This window comes from Oncorhynchus nerka, linkage group LG16, assembly GCF_034236695.1.
Source record: "Oncorhynchus nerka isolate Pitt River linkage group LG16, Oner_Uvic_2.0, whole genome shotgun sequence".
NCBI lineage: Eukaryota > Metazoa > Chordata > Actinopteri > Salmoniformes > Salmonidae > Oncorhynchus > Oncorhynchus nerka.
In genome coordinates, this window is record NC_088411.1 from 793,372 (window position 1) to 810,222 (window position 16,851).

The 16,851-nt window shown below is 44.3% G+C and overlaps 2 protein-coding genes across 3 annotated transcripts in view; one reads left to right on the plus strand and one right to left on the minus strand.

Annotated features, from left to right (window-relative positions):
* The window catches only part of LOC115143893 (oxysterol-binding protein-related protein 7-like), a 23,249-nt gene extending 12,298 nt beyond the window's left edge, over window positions 1–10,951 (plus strand). Inside the window, exons 8-21 of the mRNA XM_029684336.2 lie at window positions 2,545–2,666; window positions 3,146–3,244; window positions 3,535–3,558; window positions 4,039–4,210; window positions 4,313–4,404; window positions 4,537–4,699; window positions 5,298–5,581; window positions 5,864–6,001; window positions 6,107–6,170; window positions 6,344–6,422; window positions 6,516–6,811; window positions 8,695–8,821; window positions 9,009–9,131; window positions 9,279–10,951. Of these exons, the coding sequence (XP_029540196.1) occupies window positions 2,545–2,666; window positions 3,146–3,244; window positions 3,535–3,558; window positions 4,039–4,210; window positions 4,313–4,404; window positions 4,537–4,699; window positions 5,298–5,581; window positions 5,864–6,001; window positions 6,107–6,170; window positions 6,344–6,422; window positions 6,516–6,811; window positions 8,695–8,821; window positions 9,009–9,131; window positions 9,279–9,387 (1,892 nt within the window). The 3' untranslated portion in view covers window positions 9,388–10,951. The remainder of the gene's footprint in view (window positions 1–2,544; window positions 2,667–3,145; window positions 3,245–3,534; window positions 3,559–4,038; window positions 4,211–4,312; window positions 4,405–4,536; window positions 4,700–5,297; window positions 5,582–5,863; window positions 6,002–6,106; window positions 6,171–6,343; window positions 6,423–6,515; window positions 6,812–8,694; window positions 8,822–9,008; window positions 9,132–9,278) is intronic.
* Window positions 10,855–16,851, minus strand: part of LOC115143892 (eomesodermin-like) — a 20,662-nt gene continuing 14,665 nt past the window's right edge. The window contains exons 4-6 of one of the 2 annotated variants that reach the window (XM_065002352.1): window positions 15,863–16,021; window positions 15,492–15,553; window positions 10,855–15,159 (exon numbers count right to left, since the gene is read on the minus strand). In XM_065002352.1, the coding sequence (XP_064858424.1) occupies window positions 14,364–15,159; window positions 15,492–15,553; window positions 15,863–16,021 (1,017 nt within the window). In that variant the 3' untranslated portion in view covers window positions 10,855–14,363. Of the gene's footprint in view, window positions 15,193–15,491; window positions 15,554–15,862; window positions 16,022–16,851 lie in introns of both variants that reach the window. The other variant, XM_065002351.1, reaches the window with a different exon arrangement.

The following is a 16,851-nucleotide window of genomic DNA, read 5'->3' on the forward strand; positions in this document are numbered from 1 at the left end:
ATCTCGGACCTGCCTGGTGTGTTCCTTGTTCTTCCTGATGCTCTCTGCGCTTTTAACAGACCTCTGAGACTATCACAGTGCAGGTGCATTTATACGGAGACTTGATTACACACAGGTGGATTGTATTTATCATCATTAGTCATTTAGGTCAACATTGGATCATTCAGAGATCCTCACTGAACTTCTGGAGAGAGTTTGCTGCACTAAAAGTAAAGGGGCTGAATAATTTTGCACGCCCAATTTTTCAGTTTTTGATTTGTTAAAAAAGTTTGAAATATCCAATAAACGTCGTTCCACTTCATGATTGTGTCCCACTTGTTGTTGATTCTTCACAAAAAAATACAGTTTTATATCTTTACGTTTGAAGCCTGAAATGTGGCAAAAGGTCGCAAAGTTCAAGGGGGCCGAATATTTTCGCAAGGCACTGTAGGTGTTCCTTTTGTCCAGGTGGGAAAGATTACATCATCTGTGGATCTGTTGGGGTGGTATGCAAATTGGAGTGGGTCTAGGGTTTTTGGGATAATGGTGTAGATGTGAGCCATGATAGCCTTTCAAAGCACGTCATGGTTACAGAAGTGAGTGCTGCGGGTTGGTAGTCATTAAGGCAGGTTGTGTTCTTGGGCACAGGGACTGTGGTGATCTGCTTGAAATATGTTGGTATTACAGACTCAATCAGGGACATATTGAAAATGTCAGTGAAGACACTTGCCAGTTGGTCAGCAAATGCATAGAGTACACGTCCTGGTAATCCGTCTGGTCCTGCGGTCTTGTGAATGTTGACCTGTTTAAAGGTCTAACTCGCTCGACTATGGAGAATGTGATCACACAGTCATCCAGAACAGCTGATGCTCCCATGCATGCTTTCGTGTTATTTGCCTCAAGGTGAGTATAGAAGTAATTTAGCACGTCTGGTAGACTTGTGTCACTGGGCAGCTCGCGGCTGTCCTTCCATTTGTAGTCTGTAATAATTTGCAATCCCTTCCACATCCCTCGAGCGTTGGAGCCGGTGCAGTACGATTCAATCTTAGTCCTGTATTGACGCTTTGTCTGTTTGATGGTTTGTCGGAGGGCATAGTGGGATTTCTTATAAGCTTCCAGGTTAGATTCCTGCTCCTTGAAAGCGGCAGCTCTACCCTTTAGCTCAGTGTGGATGTTGACTGTAATCCATGGCTTCTGGTTGGGGTATGTACGTACGGTCACTGTGGGGACGACGCCATCGATGCACTTATTGATGAAGCCAGTGACTGATGTGGTGTACTCCTCAATGCCATCGGAAGAATCCCGGGAACATTATTCCAGTCTGTACTAGCAAAACAGTCCTGTAGCTTAGCATCTGCTTCTTCTGACCACTTTCTTATTGACCGAGTCACTGGTGCTTCCTGCTTTAGTTTTTGCATGTAAGCAGGAATCAGGAGGATAGAATTATGGTCAGATTTACCAAATGGAGGGCGAGGGAGAGCTTTGTATGCATCTCTGTGTGTGGAGTAAAGGTGGTCTAGAGTTTTTTTCCCTCGTTGCACATTTAACATGCTGGTAGAAAGAAAATAGGTAAAACGGATTTGAGTTTCTCTGCGTTAAAGTCCTCGGCCATTAGGAGTGCCCCCTTTGGATGAGCATTTTCCTGTTTGCTTATGGCCGTATACAGCTCATTGAGTGCGGTCTTAGTGCCAGCATCGGTTTGTAGTGGTATATAGACAGCTACAAAAAAATACAGATGTGAACTCTCTTGGTAAATAGTGTGGTCCACATCTTATCATGAAATACTCTACCTCAGGCAAGCAAAACCTTGAGACTTCCTTAGATTTTGTATACCAGCTGTTGTTTACATAGACCACCAACCCTTGTCTTACCAGAGGCCACTGTTTTATCCTGCCGAAAAAGCTTAAAACCCGCCAGTTCTATGTTATTCTTGTCGTTGTTCAGCCATGACTAGGTGAAACTTAAGATATTACAGTTTTTAATGTCCCGTTGGTAGTATATACGTGATCGTAGTTCGTCTATTTTTATTATCAATTGATTGTACGTTGGCTAATAGGACTGATGATAAAGGTAGATTACCCTCTCGGTGACGGATCCTTACAAGGCACCCGGACCTTGGTCCCCGATAGCTCCGTCTCTTTCTCCTGCGAATGACGGGGATGAGGGCCTTGTCGGGCGTCTGAAGTAAATCCTTCCCGTCCGACTCGTTGATGAAAAAGTATTCCTCAAGTACGGGGTGAGTGATCGCTGTCCTGATGTCTAGAATCTCTTTTCGGTCATAAGACATGGTGGCGGAAACATTATGTACAAAATAAGTTACAAGTTACAAATAACCCGAAAAAACATACACAATAGCACAATTGGTAATGGTATTGCAAAATGGCAGCCATCTGCCAAACGGTATAAATATAGGATTTTTTTTGTACTCATGCAAACAATATCTATAGCTCCTAATTATCATGAATCATGGACGACCACAGTTAGGAGTTACAAGTGTTTTGCTCTTAACTCCCCAGTAGAACTGTTCTAGGACCTGCCCTAACAGCATCTGTATTGTTTTTGCAGAGCTGAACCGCTGTCAGTTGGACCTGTCTGAGCTGAACCGGCTGGTCCAGAGACTGCAGTCACTGGAGGGGGGGCAGCATGCCTTCACCAATGGAGAGCTGCAGCGCATCATCAGCATGCAGGTGAGATGACGCAACACCACTACGGCCCAGTTCCAAACTAAAACTTCCTAGGATAGGTTTAGCAATGTGGTAATGGTTCCACCCCAGCCGTCTCAGAGGGTAGGATCAAATGTCAACACTTAACCAGATGTTTCATGTCTACACATTTTCCCAGGGGCTAGGGGTGACTTTGGAACTAGGCATACCAGTGAGTTGCAGGACAAGGGTGTGAGACATACTCGAATGTAGTAATGTAATGAGACAACTGGCTCATCCCACTGGGCAAAAACTGTTTGAATTAACATTGTTTCCACGCCATTTCAACCAAAACATTCAACGTGATGACGTTGAAAAGGGAATTTCATATTGTCTTCACCCAACTTTACTAAATCCAATGACGGGGTGAAATGTTGGGTTGATTTCACGTTGAATTCATGTCTGTGCACAATGGGATGCCTGTTCAGGGATTTAAGATGAGTCTGTTTTTGAATTCCACCAAGAATCTTTCCCTTGAGAAACCCAAGAAGTCCAGGTCTGGCAAGATATGGGGTCACTCACGCACAATGTCAAGGGTGGAGGCCCTCGGAATGGTAAGACAGGTTTGTAACACATCAAGCATTTGGTTTTAGCTGTGGTTCTTAGATTAAATGTGAAGGTGATTTAGGAAAACTTTAGACTCACCTTTTAGTTTTGACTTATGGATATTGTTCCAGTGAATTTTCCAATGGATTCGGTACTAATATTCAGATATTTTTAAATCCCCCAAATCCTGAAATTCCTAACGGTGATTGTGTACCACTAACCAATCTGTTATGAATAGAATGTGTTGCTTTTGTGTATTAGCCAACCCAATCCCTGGATAACTTTTAGGCTTCTTTTTAATCCAAAGCCTTTTCGTGGGATTACAAAATCGGTGAGTCAAGACTATGACACTAGGCAGACTGCCAAAGCATGGAACAACTAGTCCTAATTTAGCTCTTCCATGTTGTCCAGACAGCTAAATATAGACAAAGGGGTATATTTGTTTACAATGGAAAGTAACATCATATCAGATGTAACTTTAGGGACAGAGTAAAGCAACGATTTTACAGTAAACATTGCTATCAGATGGAAGTTTGTAAATTGTAGTTGTGATAAAAGTTTGAGAAATAAGACATTTGTTTTGGCTAAAACCTTGTAGGACATACATGCTCCTAGAACTTGACGCTAGCTTTTAGCCTTCCATAGTAGTTATATTGCATGGCTTGTACACAGCTCTCCTTAATTTTCCATCTACATTTGAACATATTTAACATCTCACTAATGCAGGGAATCAGTGACTGACAAATACTGTAGAAAATGGCTATTCTGTTTGTTCTACTTTTTCATTCTTCACCATTCCTCAATTTTGTAGCTGTCCTCCAGTCACCTGAACAGCTCTTCCCAACTGGGTGCGTCTGTCCCCTCCCTCCCAGACTATGTACCCTCCATCCCAGACTACGTCTGCTCCCAGCTGTCCCCTCCCACCAACACCTCCGCTGAAGGCAAGAAGATCCAGCAGGACATCTGTACTTTGTCCCAAAGAGGTCAGAGCCAAATACACACAGACACACACACACTTTGCCTTCAGGTGTTACTGTTACTACTGATGCTAAATGTGAATTTCTTGATTTTCCTGTCCCCATCAGTGCACACGTCCCTCAAGTCTGTGCATGAGGCCTTGGCCCAGGAGCGTCAGAGACTGCAGGACACTTACCACCAATCAACCACACAGGCTGAGGTGAGGGTACACACCTTCAAAGAGACAGGTTTGGTTTACAATAGACCTGTGAGTGCTTTTCGTCACCGATTCTGTCTGTTTTGCTGTCTTTCTCATGGTGTCTATTGTTCGTCACTCTTCCCCTCTCTTTAGACTGCATCTGGGAACGAGTCCCGCCGCACGCCCTCAGTGACAGACTCTGCAGCAGAGTATTTTGATGCGAGTGACGACGTCCTGAATGGGAGCTCCTCTGAGTCTGACGAGTCTGGTCTGAGCGACAGGACCACCAGCAACTCTGAACCTGAGGATGGCCATGGTGAGGGTGAACACACACACACGCACACACACACACACACACACACACACACACACACACACACACACACACACACACACACACACACACACACACACACACACACACACACACACACACACACACACACACACACACACACACACACACACATACACATACTATAACCAGTATAACCAGTCGTTTTTCAGTGTTGCGGTGTCACTACAGCCTGGGGTTCGATCCATGACCGGGAGTCCCATAGGGCGGTGTACAATTGGCCCAGCGTTGTCCGGGTGAGGGGAAAGTTTGGCCAGGGGGGCTTTACTTGGCTCATCACGATCTAGCAACTCCTTGTGGCGGGCCGGAGTGTTTCCTCCGACACATTGATGCAGCTGGCTTCCGGGTTAAGCGAGCGGGTGTTAAGAAGCGCGGCTTGGTGAGTCATGTTTCGGGGGACGCATGACTCGACCTTCGCCTCTCCCGATCCCGTTGGGAAGTTGCAGCGATGAGACAAGATCGTAATCACGAAGTTGGGGAGAAAAAGGGGCTAAAAATGTACAAAAATGAAATATTTTGTTTTTCAATGTATTGAAACTTTTATACATTTTCCTCACAGCTTCGGCCACTCGTGAGTACCGTGCCAGCATCTCTAAGGCTCCCAACAGTGTTGTGCCCATGAACACTGGCCGCCGTACCACTCTGCCTGCCCACTGCCCAGAGAATGCCCATGTGGGCCTGATGCAGATCCTCTACAACAATATAGGCAAGGACCTGTCCCGTGTCTCCATGCCTGCTGCTCTCAACGAGCCTATCAACCTGATACAAAGACTGTGTGAGGAGCTGGAGTACTCCGAGCTGCTGGACATTGCCAACAACACACAGGACCCCTACCAGAGGATGGTAAAGATTTGATTTAAATACATTAATGTATATGTCTTCAATATTTGGTAACGCAAAGGATGTACGGCTTTTAGATACATCTTAAAGACACTGAATGGGAAAGTGCTCAAAGTAGCAGCATTTTTTTCACATCAATAAACTATGATAAAGATTTTCCATACTGTCAAAGGTATATGATAGAGTACAGTATACATTGAGCCTCAGGATTGAAACGAAACCCCGTAACGACAGCTGCAGTATGTTAGATTAGAAGACTGAAGGTGTTTCTCTGTTCTTGCGCAGGTCTACATTGGTGCCTTTGCCATCTCTGGTTATGCTACAGCTCACTACCGCAACCGCTACAAGCCCTTTAATCCACTCCTGGGGGAGACCTATGAATGTCTGAGAGAGGACAAGGGCTTCCGCTACATCAGTGAGCAGGTAGGAGGACTGAACCTTCTCTGACATCCCTCAGCAGAACTGAAGAGTGACCATGCCAGACTAGTTCTGTCAGATTCAGACTAGACCATTCTTGTCTTTCATCAGGTCTGCCACCATCCCCCCATCTCTGCGTGTCACGCTGACTCAGATAACTTCTCCTTGTGGCAGGGTGAGATTTCTTGATTATAAACGAGCAAAACCTTTCTTCTAGTCAGCTAGCGGTAAGCGTCTTAACATTTGCCTTGAACCATTTTAGATTTTTTGTTGTTGTAACTATACTATCATACACTTGTATCAATAATGTTTCTCATGGAACACAACATATTTATGTCACCTGAACAGACCAGCGATGGAAGAATAAGTTCTGGGGAAAGTCACTGGAGATCATGCCAACAGGGATCGTGAACGTCACTCTCCCAAGGTAAGTGTCCCGGTGGCCATTTCTTTACTGTCTACTCTTTCTAGCTGTTAGAAAATAAAATGTGAAATGCTCTACCTTCAATCACTCTTTCAGGTTCGGGGACCACTATGAGTGGAACAAAGTAGTGACCTGTGTCCATAATGTCCTGAGCCAGCAACGCTACCTGGAGCACTATGGGGAGGTTATCATCCGTAACCTCAACAGCAACGCGTGCACTTGTAAGATCACCTTTGTCAAGTCCCGCTATTGGGGGTCGGACACCATCAAGAATGAGGTGCAGGGCACTGTGCTGGACCAGACTGGGAGTGTTATCCACCGGTTCGGCGGGTTGTGGCATGAGGGCATCTTCTGTGACACTTTTCCCACTCCGCAGTGTATCTGGAAGCCAAGTGAGTATCCCACCCACACAAGGAAAAAACTCAAAGAGAGTTTAAAACATAAATCTTGTATAAAGGCTTTATTTCTCCTGTAAAGAAAATTGGACTCATTATGTTCGACACCCATTGAATACAAATATGTAGTATGTAGGAAGCCTATTTAGAAAGACCAAGTTGTAAAAGGTCATTCTAAATATGCAGTTTTGTCACACAACACAATGCCACAGATGTCTCAAGTTTTGAGGGAGCGTACAATTCAAATGCTGACTGCAGGAATGTCCACCAGAGCTGTTACCACGTGTAACCACGACGGCTGATGAAACTGGGACTTGGCACAACGGAATCATTTCCGCTCAAACTGTCATAAACCGTCTCAGGGAAGCTCATCTGTGTGCTCGCCATCCTCATCAGGGTCTTGACCTGACTGCAAGTTTGTCATTGTAACCGACCTCAGTGGGCAAACGCTCACCTTCGATGGCCACTGGCACGCTCGAAAAGTGTGCTTCTCAGGGATGAATCCCGGTTTCAACTGTACCGGGAAGAAGGCAGACACCGTCTGCGTGAATCATGTAAGGCATCATGTGGGCGAGCGGTTTGCTGGTTCACGTTGTGAACTGAGTGCCCCATGGTGGCGGTGGGGTTATGGTATGGGCAGGCATAAGATATGGACAATGCATTTTATCGATGGCAATTTGAATGCACAGAGATACCGTGACGTGATCCTGAGGCCCATTGTCGTGCCATCCATCCACCGACATCACTTCATGTTTCAGCATGATAATGCACGACTCCATGTCACAAGGATATGTACACAATTCCTGAAAGCTCAAAATGTCCCAGTTCTTCCATGGCCTGCATACTCACCAGACATGTCATCCATTGAGCATGTTTGGGATGCTCTGGATCGACGTGTACGACGGTGTTCCAGTTCCCTCCAATATCCAGCAACTTCGCACAGCCATTGAAGAGGTGTGGGACAACGTTCCACAGGCCACAATCAACATCTCTATGTGAAGGAGATGTTTTAATTTTACCTTTAGTTAGCTAGGCAAATCAGTTAAGAACAAATTTTTACTTTCAATGACGGCCTAGGAACAGTGGGTTAACTGCCTGTTCAGGGGCAGAATGACAGATTTGTACCTTGTCAGCTCGGGGATTTGAACTTGCAACCTTTCGGTTACTAGTCCAACTCTCTAACCACTAGGCTACCCTCTGCCCCTGTGTCGCGCTGCATGAGGCAAATGGTGGTCATACCCGATACTGACAGGTTTTCTGATACTACCTTTTTTTTAAAGGTATCTGTGACCAACAGATGCATATCTGTATTCCCAGTCATGACACTTTTTTTTGGGTGCGCCAGGACCATTCACAGCAGAGCTCACTCAGTTTAGCTCAACACTGATTGGCTATTATTTTTATTATTATATATTATATATATTATATATATATATATATATCAAGGTAGGCCAAATGCTCGCTGGCTCCCATTACATTCAATGCTACGGGCGGCAACAATGTCATACTCTTTTTAACCAGACAGCATCAGATAGATATGCTACACATACTGAGACAGAGGGGCACTGTTTCATTCGCTCTGATGCTTTCTCCGGTCAGATACATTCAGCCTCTTGCATATTGAAGGAAATCTATGAACACAGAGAGATGAAAGATCAATTATTTTTTTATGTTTGTTTATTTTTTTTCTTGATAAACGTTTTGGCGAAGCCTGGTTTCCCTTGGCATCCATGAATACACACCACTTGTTAAGATAAATCGGTGTTTTAGGACATTTTCTCATGGTTAGTGGTATGCTAACTAAAGACATTGTGGTTTGAGACTGTGGTTACATTAGCTTATTATTGTAGCTCACCTCATTGGCTTCTTTCACTGTGCAGATCCCCAGCCCAAGGACTACTACCTGTATTACGGCTTTTCCAACTTCGCACTGGAGCTGAACGAGCTCACCCCAGGCTTGAAGCCTCTTCTGCCCCCCACAGACTCACGCCTTCGCCCTGACCAGAGGTGAGTGGTGCCTCAATGGGCCGTGGAGGGCTTGATTATTATGAAACAATTTTACAAATCATGTTTTTATATTGATAGGGCCTTACATTTTTGAACCAGGAAAAATTCAGGGCCTTACTTGTTGATACGATGTGATAGGTTTGATGAATTGGAGCGTTTTTTTTTCTGAGGTTTTTCTTTTCCTCAGGATGCTGGAGGATGGGAGGGTGGATGATTGTGATAAGTTTAAAGAAGAAGTAGAGGACATGCAGAGGGAGCGGAGGAAACAACTGGCTAAGAAAGGACAAGAGCACAAGCCACGCTTCTTCAAGTAAGTCCCTGCTCTTTTAGTCTTCAGTGATACTGAAGCAATAACAATCAGTGTGTCATCTTATATCTAGGAGAATACTTCACCAAGCCCTAACTTCCAAGGTATGCTCTCAGTAATTTACATTTTCTGTTCATTTTCCATATTCAGGAAAGCCGTGGATTCCTCTGGGAGGGATGTGTGGCTGACCAACGGAACCTATTGGAAATTCAGAGAGAACCCTGGGTTTGCTAACACAAACAACCTGGAACTATGGTGAAGAAATGCACTGGGGCCATTTGGTGGCCTGCGAGAATCAAATGACCAAAATGACCCAAGTCTGTATTGAAACCCAGAGGATACGTGGTGGGAATTGATGAAGGCTTGGATGAACTGTCCTGAGAAGCCCACCTTCTATCATCACCATCTTATATGCACTCCCAAGACAAAGAAAACTTCCAGGAAAGTCTGGAAACTACTTGAATCCACTGAACAGTCAACAGTGAACAGTCAAGTTGAAAATAGTTCCCAGAATCCCCTGAAAGTGTAGCATCACCTGTTCCATCACCTGAGAAGGATAAAGAGAGACTTTGTTAATTTTTCTAATGCATTTCTACTGGTACTTGTATTGTCCATTGCAATGTAGTTACAATCATTCCCTATTGTTTGTGTACATTTATGTTCCTCTATCAAGATGCATTTGCTGTCCAGAGCAGTGTTTCCCAACTCCTGTACTCGAATACCCCAAAAATACACATTTCTGTTGTAGCCCTGGACAAGCACACCTGACTCAACTTGTCAACTAATCAGCAAAGCTCTCAATGAGTTGAATCAGATGAGTTAGTCCGGGGCAACAACAAAAATGTGTGCTGTTGGGGGGTACTGGAGGACTCGAGTTGAGAACACTGTCTAGAGCAGGGGTATTCAACTCTTGCCCTACGAGGTCCGGAGCTAGCTGGTTTTCTGTTCTACCTGATCATTAATTGCAACCACTTAGTGTGCCAGGTCTAAATCAATCCCTGATTAGAGGGGATCGATGAAAACAATCAGTGGGACTGGCTTCGCGGTCCAGAGTTTGAGTTTGAGCGGCCTCGAGGGGTGGAAGTGTGAGGTTAATTTGCTCAGGTCAAGAAAACATTTACTGTGGACTAATATTCATAGATTGTATATTTTGAAATGTGTATTTTATACTCTCTGGGCTGAATCCTAACTAGATTTTTGTCTTTCATCACTCAACACTTTCACATAAATCTTCCAAAGAAATCTATGCATGATTCTTAGTTATGTGAGTGGATCTTAAGTTAAGATACGACCCTTTATGAATTATTGTTGAATCATATTTATTTCAGTGGCACTAGTGTATTAAATACCTCTCTTTTACAAGAGTTAATTTTAGTAAGTCAAACAATTTGACATGGGAATATAACCTATAACTTGTCATCTAGCTTGCATAAATTGTGCTTTTGATTTGTGATTTTAGTTAACACTAATAATGCTATTGTGATGATTAAAGATATTTCTCATGAAAGGGGTTACCAAGTCGAAACTGGTTGAGTGGGAACTGAATGTACTGTACTCATCATAATTAATCTGCTTTATGGTACCTTTGATAATGGTAAATTATGAGTATAATCAAATTATGATCAAACTAGACTTAATATCAACATGTGTAATATAAAGTACAATGGATATATGGCTATTATTCAATAGTTTGTATTTACATTCAATGAGATACCAAACCAAACAGTTGTGATTTAAGATAGTTCAACTTTAATTCATGAATAAAAAACAACAGTACAATACACACGTAAGCCACCTTTAATAAATAACATTTTTTCCCCCTCTGTTTTCTGCCATTCAAGTCTTTTTTTTTTTTACATTAGAATAAATCAAACACAATATTTTGCATTTCTCTACTGCATTCCTGAATCATCTGAGTCTGTATCCCTTTCCAGCCTCCTCGGACCGATTGAGTTAATGATGATTTATACACCTCTATACAACGTGAGGATAATTCATCTCACAGAATGGAAGGGGCCCTACTCCAAGACAAACAGTGCACATTAAACACAAAGGAAGATGATTCACTATCCAATGTTGGATGGACAATTTGACCTTTCAAGTCTACACCTTATTCTCTAAGCCTTTTAAAGTCATCATTACTTCTGTAGACAATGGCAATCCCAGGGGACTACATTTCCCATTCACAGGTTTATTCTGATATTGGGGACATGAACGTTAGAGGATGGAAAATAATCATAGGTTATGGAGAGTTTACGGAAGATTTCTATTGTCACGCGTTGGGTTTGTTTTGCTCATTGTAAGGAGTAAGATTACCACTAGGTGGCAGTCCTGAGGAGTCCACACCACGCATACAGAATTCTCTATTTCCCCCAACAGAGACACTCACGAGCTGTCATGTTAGTGCAGGTTCAGTGCCAGTGTAACATACAAAAAGATACAGAGTAAAATGTCAGCACATTTCCATAGCATTTGATAAAACCAACGTTTTTAATTGCTCTTGCCATATTGAACACCTTATAAATAATTGCACTTAAATAACGTAAATAACTCTCCACCTCTTATCAAATAAGATATATTAAGAAACCTCGTCCTTTTTTCGTTTTTTTCATTTAAACTGCTTAAGGGTAAAAACCAAAATGTTCAGGAAGCAATATAACATTTTTGTACAGTGTCCAGCATAAGATTCTGCATAAGAAAACGTCTTGCTTGACTTTTCAAGTTCCAGTTTATTCCTTTTCCCTATTTAAAAACATGAAGTCAGTCCAATGTCCTGTGCGAGACCTTTACTGTGCTGCAGCATTATTCTATTATGATGGTGTCACAGTAGTCAAGATTAGTTCCATTTAGGGATGTCTTTCTGTTTACAAACATACTTAATATAGAGTTCTGCAATACCACAGACCTGATTGTCTTTTCCATCCTATTGCTCCAGTTTTTGTCAGAGAATCCCTGATTAGCCTGACACAAATGGCAGAATTTCCTTTTGAAAGTTGGCACCTACTGTATATAAGTCATGAATGAATAATATAGAAACACTTTGATGAGGTCAACAAAATGAACATCTAGTATACTGTATATGTATGTTTTTTTTAATACAATTATATCTTACATGAAGTATATTCAATCTTAGCCAGCAGTGTTGACTATAGACACACAGACCTCTATTCTTTATTTTAATTTTAAAGTGGATGTGTTTGTCACCTTCCAGTGTGAGTGGTTGACTGTGTTTATGAGTCATGTTTTCATGGTTGGCCTGTCACTCACTAAATGCTAATTATACCATGTCTGTCCTCTGTGCATCATATACTGTAATCATATACTTTAGCTACAGAAGTGTGATAAATAATGAGGTCTTGCCTTGATTACATTCCTGTCTCTTTTCTGATGGGCTTGCAATTGGAGCACACAAACCCAGCAATATGTGGTTTAAGACCACCACTATCCCAGGGTCCTCTGAGTGAGTGGCTGACTGTCACCCAATAGTTGTCTGTGGTCATTAGCACCTTGTGAAGGCCAGGGCTCTGATCAGCTCAGACTGGAGGCTCTCTCTCTCTCTCTCTATATAGATCTCTTGTCACCTTGCCAGGAAGCTGCGCCTTTGTCACGACATGATGAACCTAACGTCTGGGGGTGGACATGGTGTGTCAGGTCACCCTAACCAAGCCTGGGAGTGACAATACATAGGCTACATGTACCCTGTCTGTTTGGCTCTCTCTTAGCCCTAGGATACATATTTGCCTGGTATCGGGGTGGGTGGAAATGGAGAAGCAACAGAGGTCATCAAATCCAATAAATAAATACAAATACTACCCTATATTACTATTACCCTGTGTAGGCCATATAATGGGCTTTTGGCATTATGATTGTGTCTGTGTGTTTGTGTGTGTCATTATCAGCTCTCTGTTAGTAGGATTTCCAGTGTGTGTTGTCCGAGTGGCCCCCGTTTTAATGCAGTTATTGATTGTGGTCTTTATTTGTGTGGTGACGGGGACACTCTCAGATTGATTTAAATCACACAGAGGGCGACCTCTGTTACAGTGAAACCGTCAAAAACTTTGACCCTGTAATACCGAACGCAGCTCCCTGAAATGGTCTGGGATGGAAGCCTGAGAGTCAATTCATCCAATGATTTAGGTTCCCTTTGTGCGCTTACAAATTCAAATGAATCGCTATTGTAGTTGCCTCCAGAGTGTCTGTGAGATATGTTGAATTCCATTGTGTTGTGAGTCTTTCAGAGTGGCGACTCCTTATCGGCTGCTAAGGCCAATAGTTCTAAATGACAGACCTGCTGTAGGCTTCAGAAGACCAGAGGAAGACTGGCCCGTCGGGCTTGAGGCTGATTAGCGTTGCCACTTCAGGGCTAAGGTCCCCCTCACCTCTGACACCTGACCTCTGGTCTCTCGCCTGTGTGCTCGACCCTCAGCTTGCAGTTTTTCACTGCTGTCACAAGGGGGAGTTGCAATCTCCTCAGACAGTAGAGGGAGGATAAGTCAGAAATGATTCAATTATGTTATAACATGCAACCAGTCTTGTCTGCATCTTAGTACATTGGGGCATGTAATTGTGATCATATACTAAAAGAGTTGGGAGAATAGAGAAATGTCTGTGCGTGAGCATGTGTGTGTGAGAGAGAGAAAGTGTGTGGGCGATTGTGTAAGTGTGTGTGTGTGTGTGTGACGTGGGAAGACCGGACAGTCCCTGCAGGGGTCTGTCAGCAGGTGTGCAGACGTCTTATTTTCTAATCCCCAAACGTTAGAAAGACTTAAGTCACAGGTCTGCGTGTCGTTGTGTCTACGTGTCTCTAGGGCAGTGTCAGTGGACCCAGTCAAATCGCCTTGGCTCTTTGGCCCTCACACACTTTGACAGTCACCTTCAAAGTGTTAGTGTCTGACCTCAAAGGGTCCTTGTTCTGAAACATGTAGCCAACACACAAAGAGAGGGCCTTATGAGTAGAGTAGCCACACGTTTGGGCTATAGAGAGGTCTACTCTATTTGTAAAGTAAGTATATATATATATATATATATGTGTGTGTGAAAATAGCTGAGGTACAAGACATCTGGCTTGTCTTCACACTTTTGTTGTTGGACTTCCGTAGCCAATTGAGCTCCAGTCCAGCGCCATTACATGACTTCGTTGGACAGGCAGAGAAATACGGCCATGTGGGAGATACTTAAGCACAAAGAGGATCGGGTAGGACACTAGGAGAGGTTATTTACGTGGTGGGTGGGGGCTCAGTGGGTGTAAAAGCCGTAGTAGCCGGCGTCACTACTGCTGTCCTTTTCACAGACCTCCGCACTGCGGGTGGGTGGCGAGTTCTCCGTGCTAGAGGCGTAGGGCGACACTCGCGGTTTCTTGCTCTCCACCCCACTCTCGAACAGGCCGGAGTCGGCCGAGTCCACTGATTTGACCGAGGGGGGTTCCAGCCAGGGGTCCTCTCCCACCACCTCCTTGGGCTTGTCCTGTAGTGGGGGTGGGGGGCGGAGCGGCTCTAGAAGGGACGGGGGGTGGAGCCTGGCGTGACCTGAAGGGGAGGAGTTGGTAGAGGACACGGGCCTGAACCAGCCTAGACTGGGGCCGGCTTTACTGGGGTGGGGGTGGTTAAGGTACTGAGGGGAGGGTCGGCTGGTGGTCCAGGCTGCTGAGGAGGCTCCCGAGACGGATACGCTGGCAGAGGCGAAGGGGCTGTCCCCGTAGTAGCCCAGCGCGTGGTGGGCCGACGTCTGCAGGGGAAAGGGCTTGTAGAAGCTGTTGTTAGCAAAGTCACTCTCGTAGGTGTTGAAGTCCAGCCGGTTGGAGGTGACACTCTGCTGGGGGGAAAGGTACCAGCGGCTGTGGGGGCTGGCTGAGGGGTCTTTGGACTGCTGGCCCATGGCAGCCATGTGCTCCCGGCTGTAGAATCGGCTCTGGGGCAGCGGGTTCATGTACTGGTCCGTCAGGTACCCCTGTGTGTAGCAGGTCCCCGCCAAAAACTGCTGGCCCTCGGTGGGGGACGGGGTGAGGCGGTCCGTGTCAGGCGGTGCATACAGCCTAGGCAGGGGAGGTGTTACTTCCTGGCAAAACCTAAGCCAAAAATATCTCTCAATCAACTAAAAGGCTTCTAACGCCTACTCATATCAACACATCTTTGTGAGATAGAAATACATAGGCCTACTAGTGTTAGCAATTTTACATGATATATTAGATGGAGATATCTAGTGTTGATACGGTTGGACTGAGTAGGTGTGTGAGCACTGTGCCTCAGCGCCTGCTTGTATAGACATAGAGCAGCTTTAAACATTCTCATTCAAGACTAGAGGCCCCTCTGGAGAGCAGGGTTTTGTTTTCTCTTTATTAATTCAGTTATTTTCTGGCATACTCACGTGTCATAACTGTCCCGGAAACCTTTAGCAAAGGGGTTATGGTCTATTTTCAGCTGAGTGATCTGTGTAAGAAATAGCAGGAGACAGGATGGGAGAGGGGGCAAGGATAGGACAGACAGATCGTTGGAGAGAGAGTGTGAGAGCGTAGATGCATTAGAAACAGAGAGAGAGAGGGAGAGAGAGAGATCACTGACTGCATGAAATAATTAATGAGGGTTACACACAGTTTCTTTTCTTATCATGGGAAAGTCTTCTGCTTTGGCACCTTTGTGCGAGTATACTTCTATTCCTAATTAAGTTATAATTGTCTATGATACGCTATGGAAAAGGGCACGCCCAATGAGCTGTTGAGGTCAGGCGAGGTGACTCACGTCTGCATTTTGATAGGCTGTGACAGCGATGAATTGGTTCTCCGGAAAGATGAAGGTCTGGGCCTTGGTGGTGAGGAAGGGGTCCTCAGAACCATCGTCCTTCACCTCAATGATGTGCAGCCGCGGCTGGTACTTATGGAGTGACTGCAGCACGATCATCTAGGAGGGAACAGCACTGTAGAGTTAGTTATAGAAAAGCATTACGACCATCATAGCCTTAAGAAGTAGTGGGGGTGCTGCGGTATTCTTCGCTGTGGGAGGGGGGATGCTGAGAATTTTGGGTCAAAGGGGGAGGTGGGCGGCGCTGAAAAAAATGTGTTATCCGCGCTACAGATGGTTATATCGGTCTGCTAATACAGGACTAGTAAAGGCCCAGTGCACTACATTTGTGAGAACACACACACACACACACACACACACACACACACACACACACACACACACAGCGCATTCAGAAAGTATTCAGACCCCTTCACTTTTTCCACGTTTTTTTCCACAATACGTTACAGCCTTATTCTAAAATTGATTAAATAATTATTTTCCCTCATTGATCTACACACAATACCCCTTAATGACAAAGGAAAAGCAGGTTTTTATAAATGTTTGCTAAATTCTAAAAATTATAAACAGAAATACCTTATTTCCATAAGTATTCAGACCCTTTGCTATGAGACTCGAAATTGAGCTCAGGTGCATCCTGTTTCTATCGATCATCCTTGAGATGTTTCTACAACTTGATTGGAGTCCACCTGTGGTAAATTCAATTGATTGGACATAATTTGGAAAGGGACACACCTGCCTATATAAATTCCCACAGTTGCATGTCAGAGCAAAAACCAAGCCATGAGGTAGAAAGAATTGTCCAGCTCCGAGACAGGATTGTAATTGAGGCACAGATCTGGGGAAAGGTACCAAAAGATTTCTGCAGCATGGAAGGTCCTCAAGAACACAGTGGCCTCCATAATTCTTAAATTGAATAAGTTTGGAAC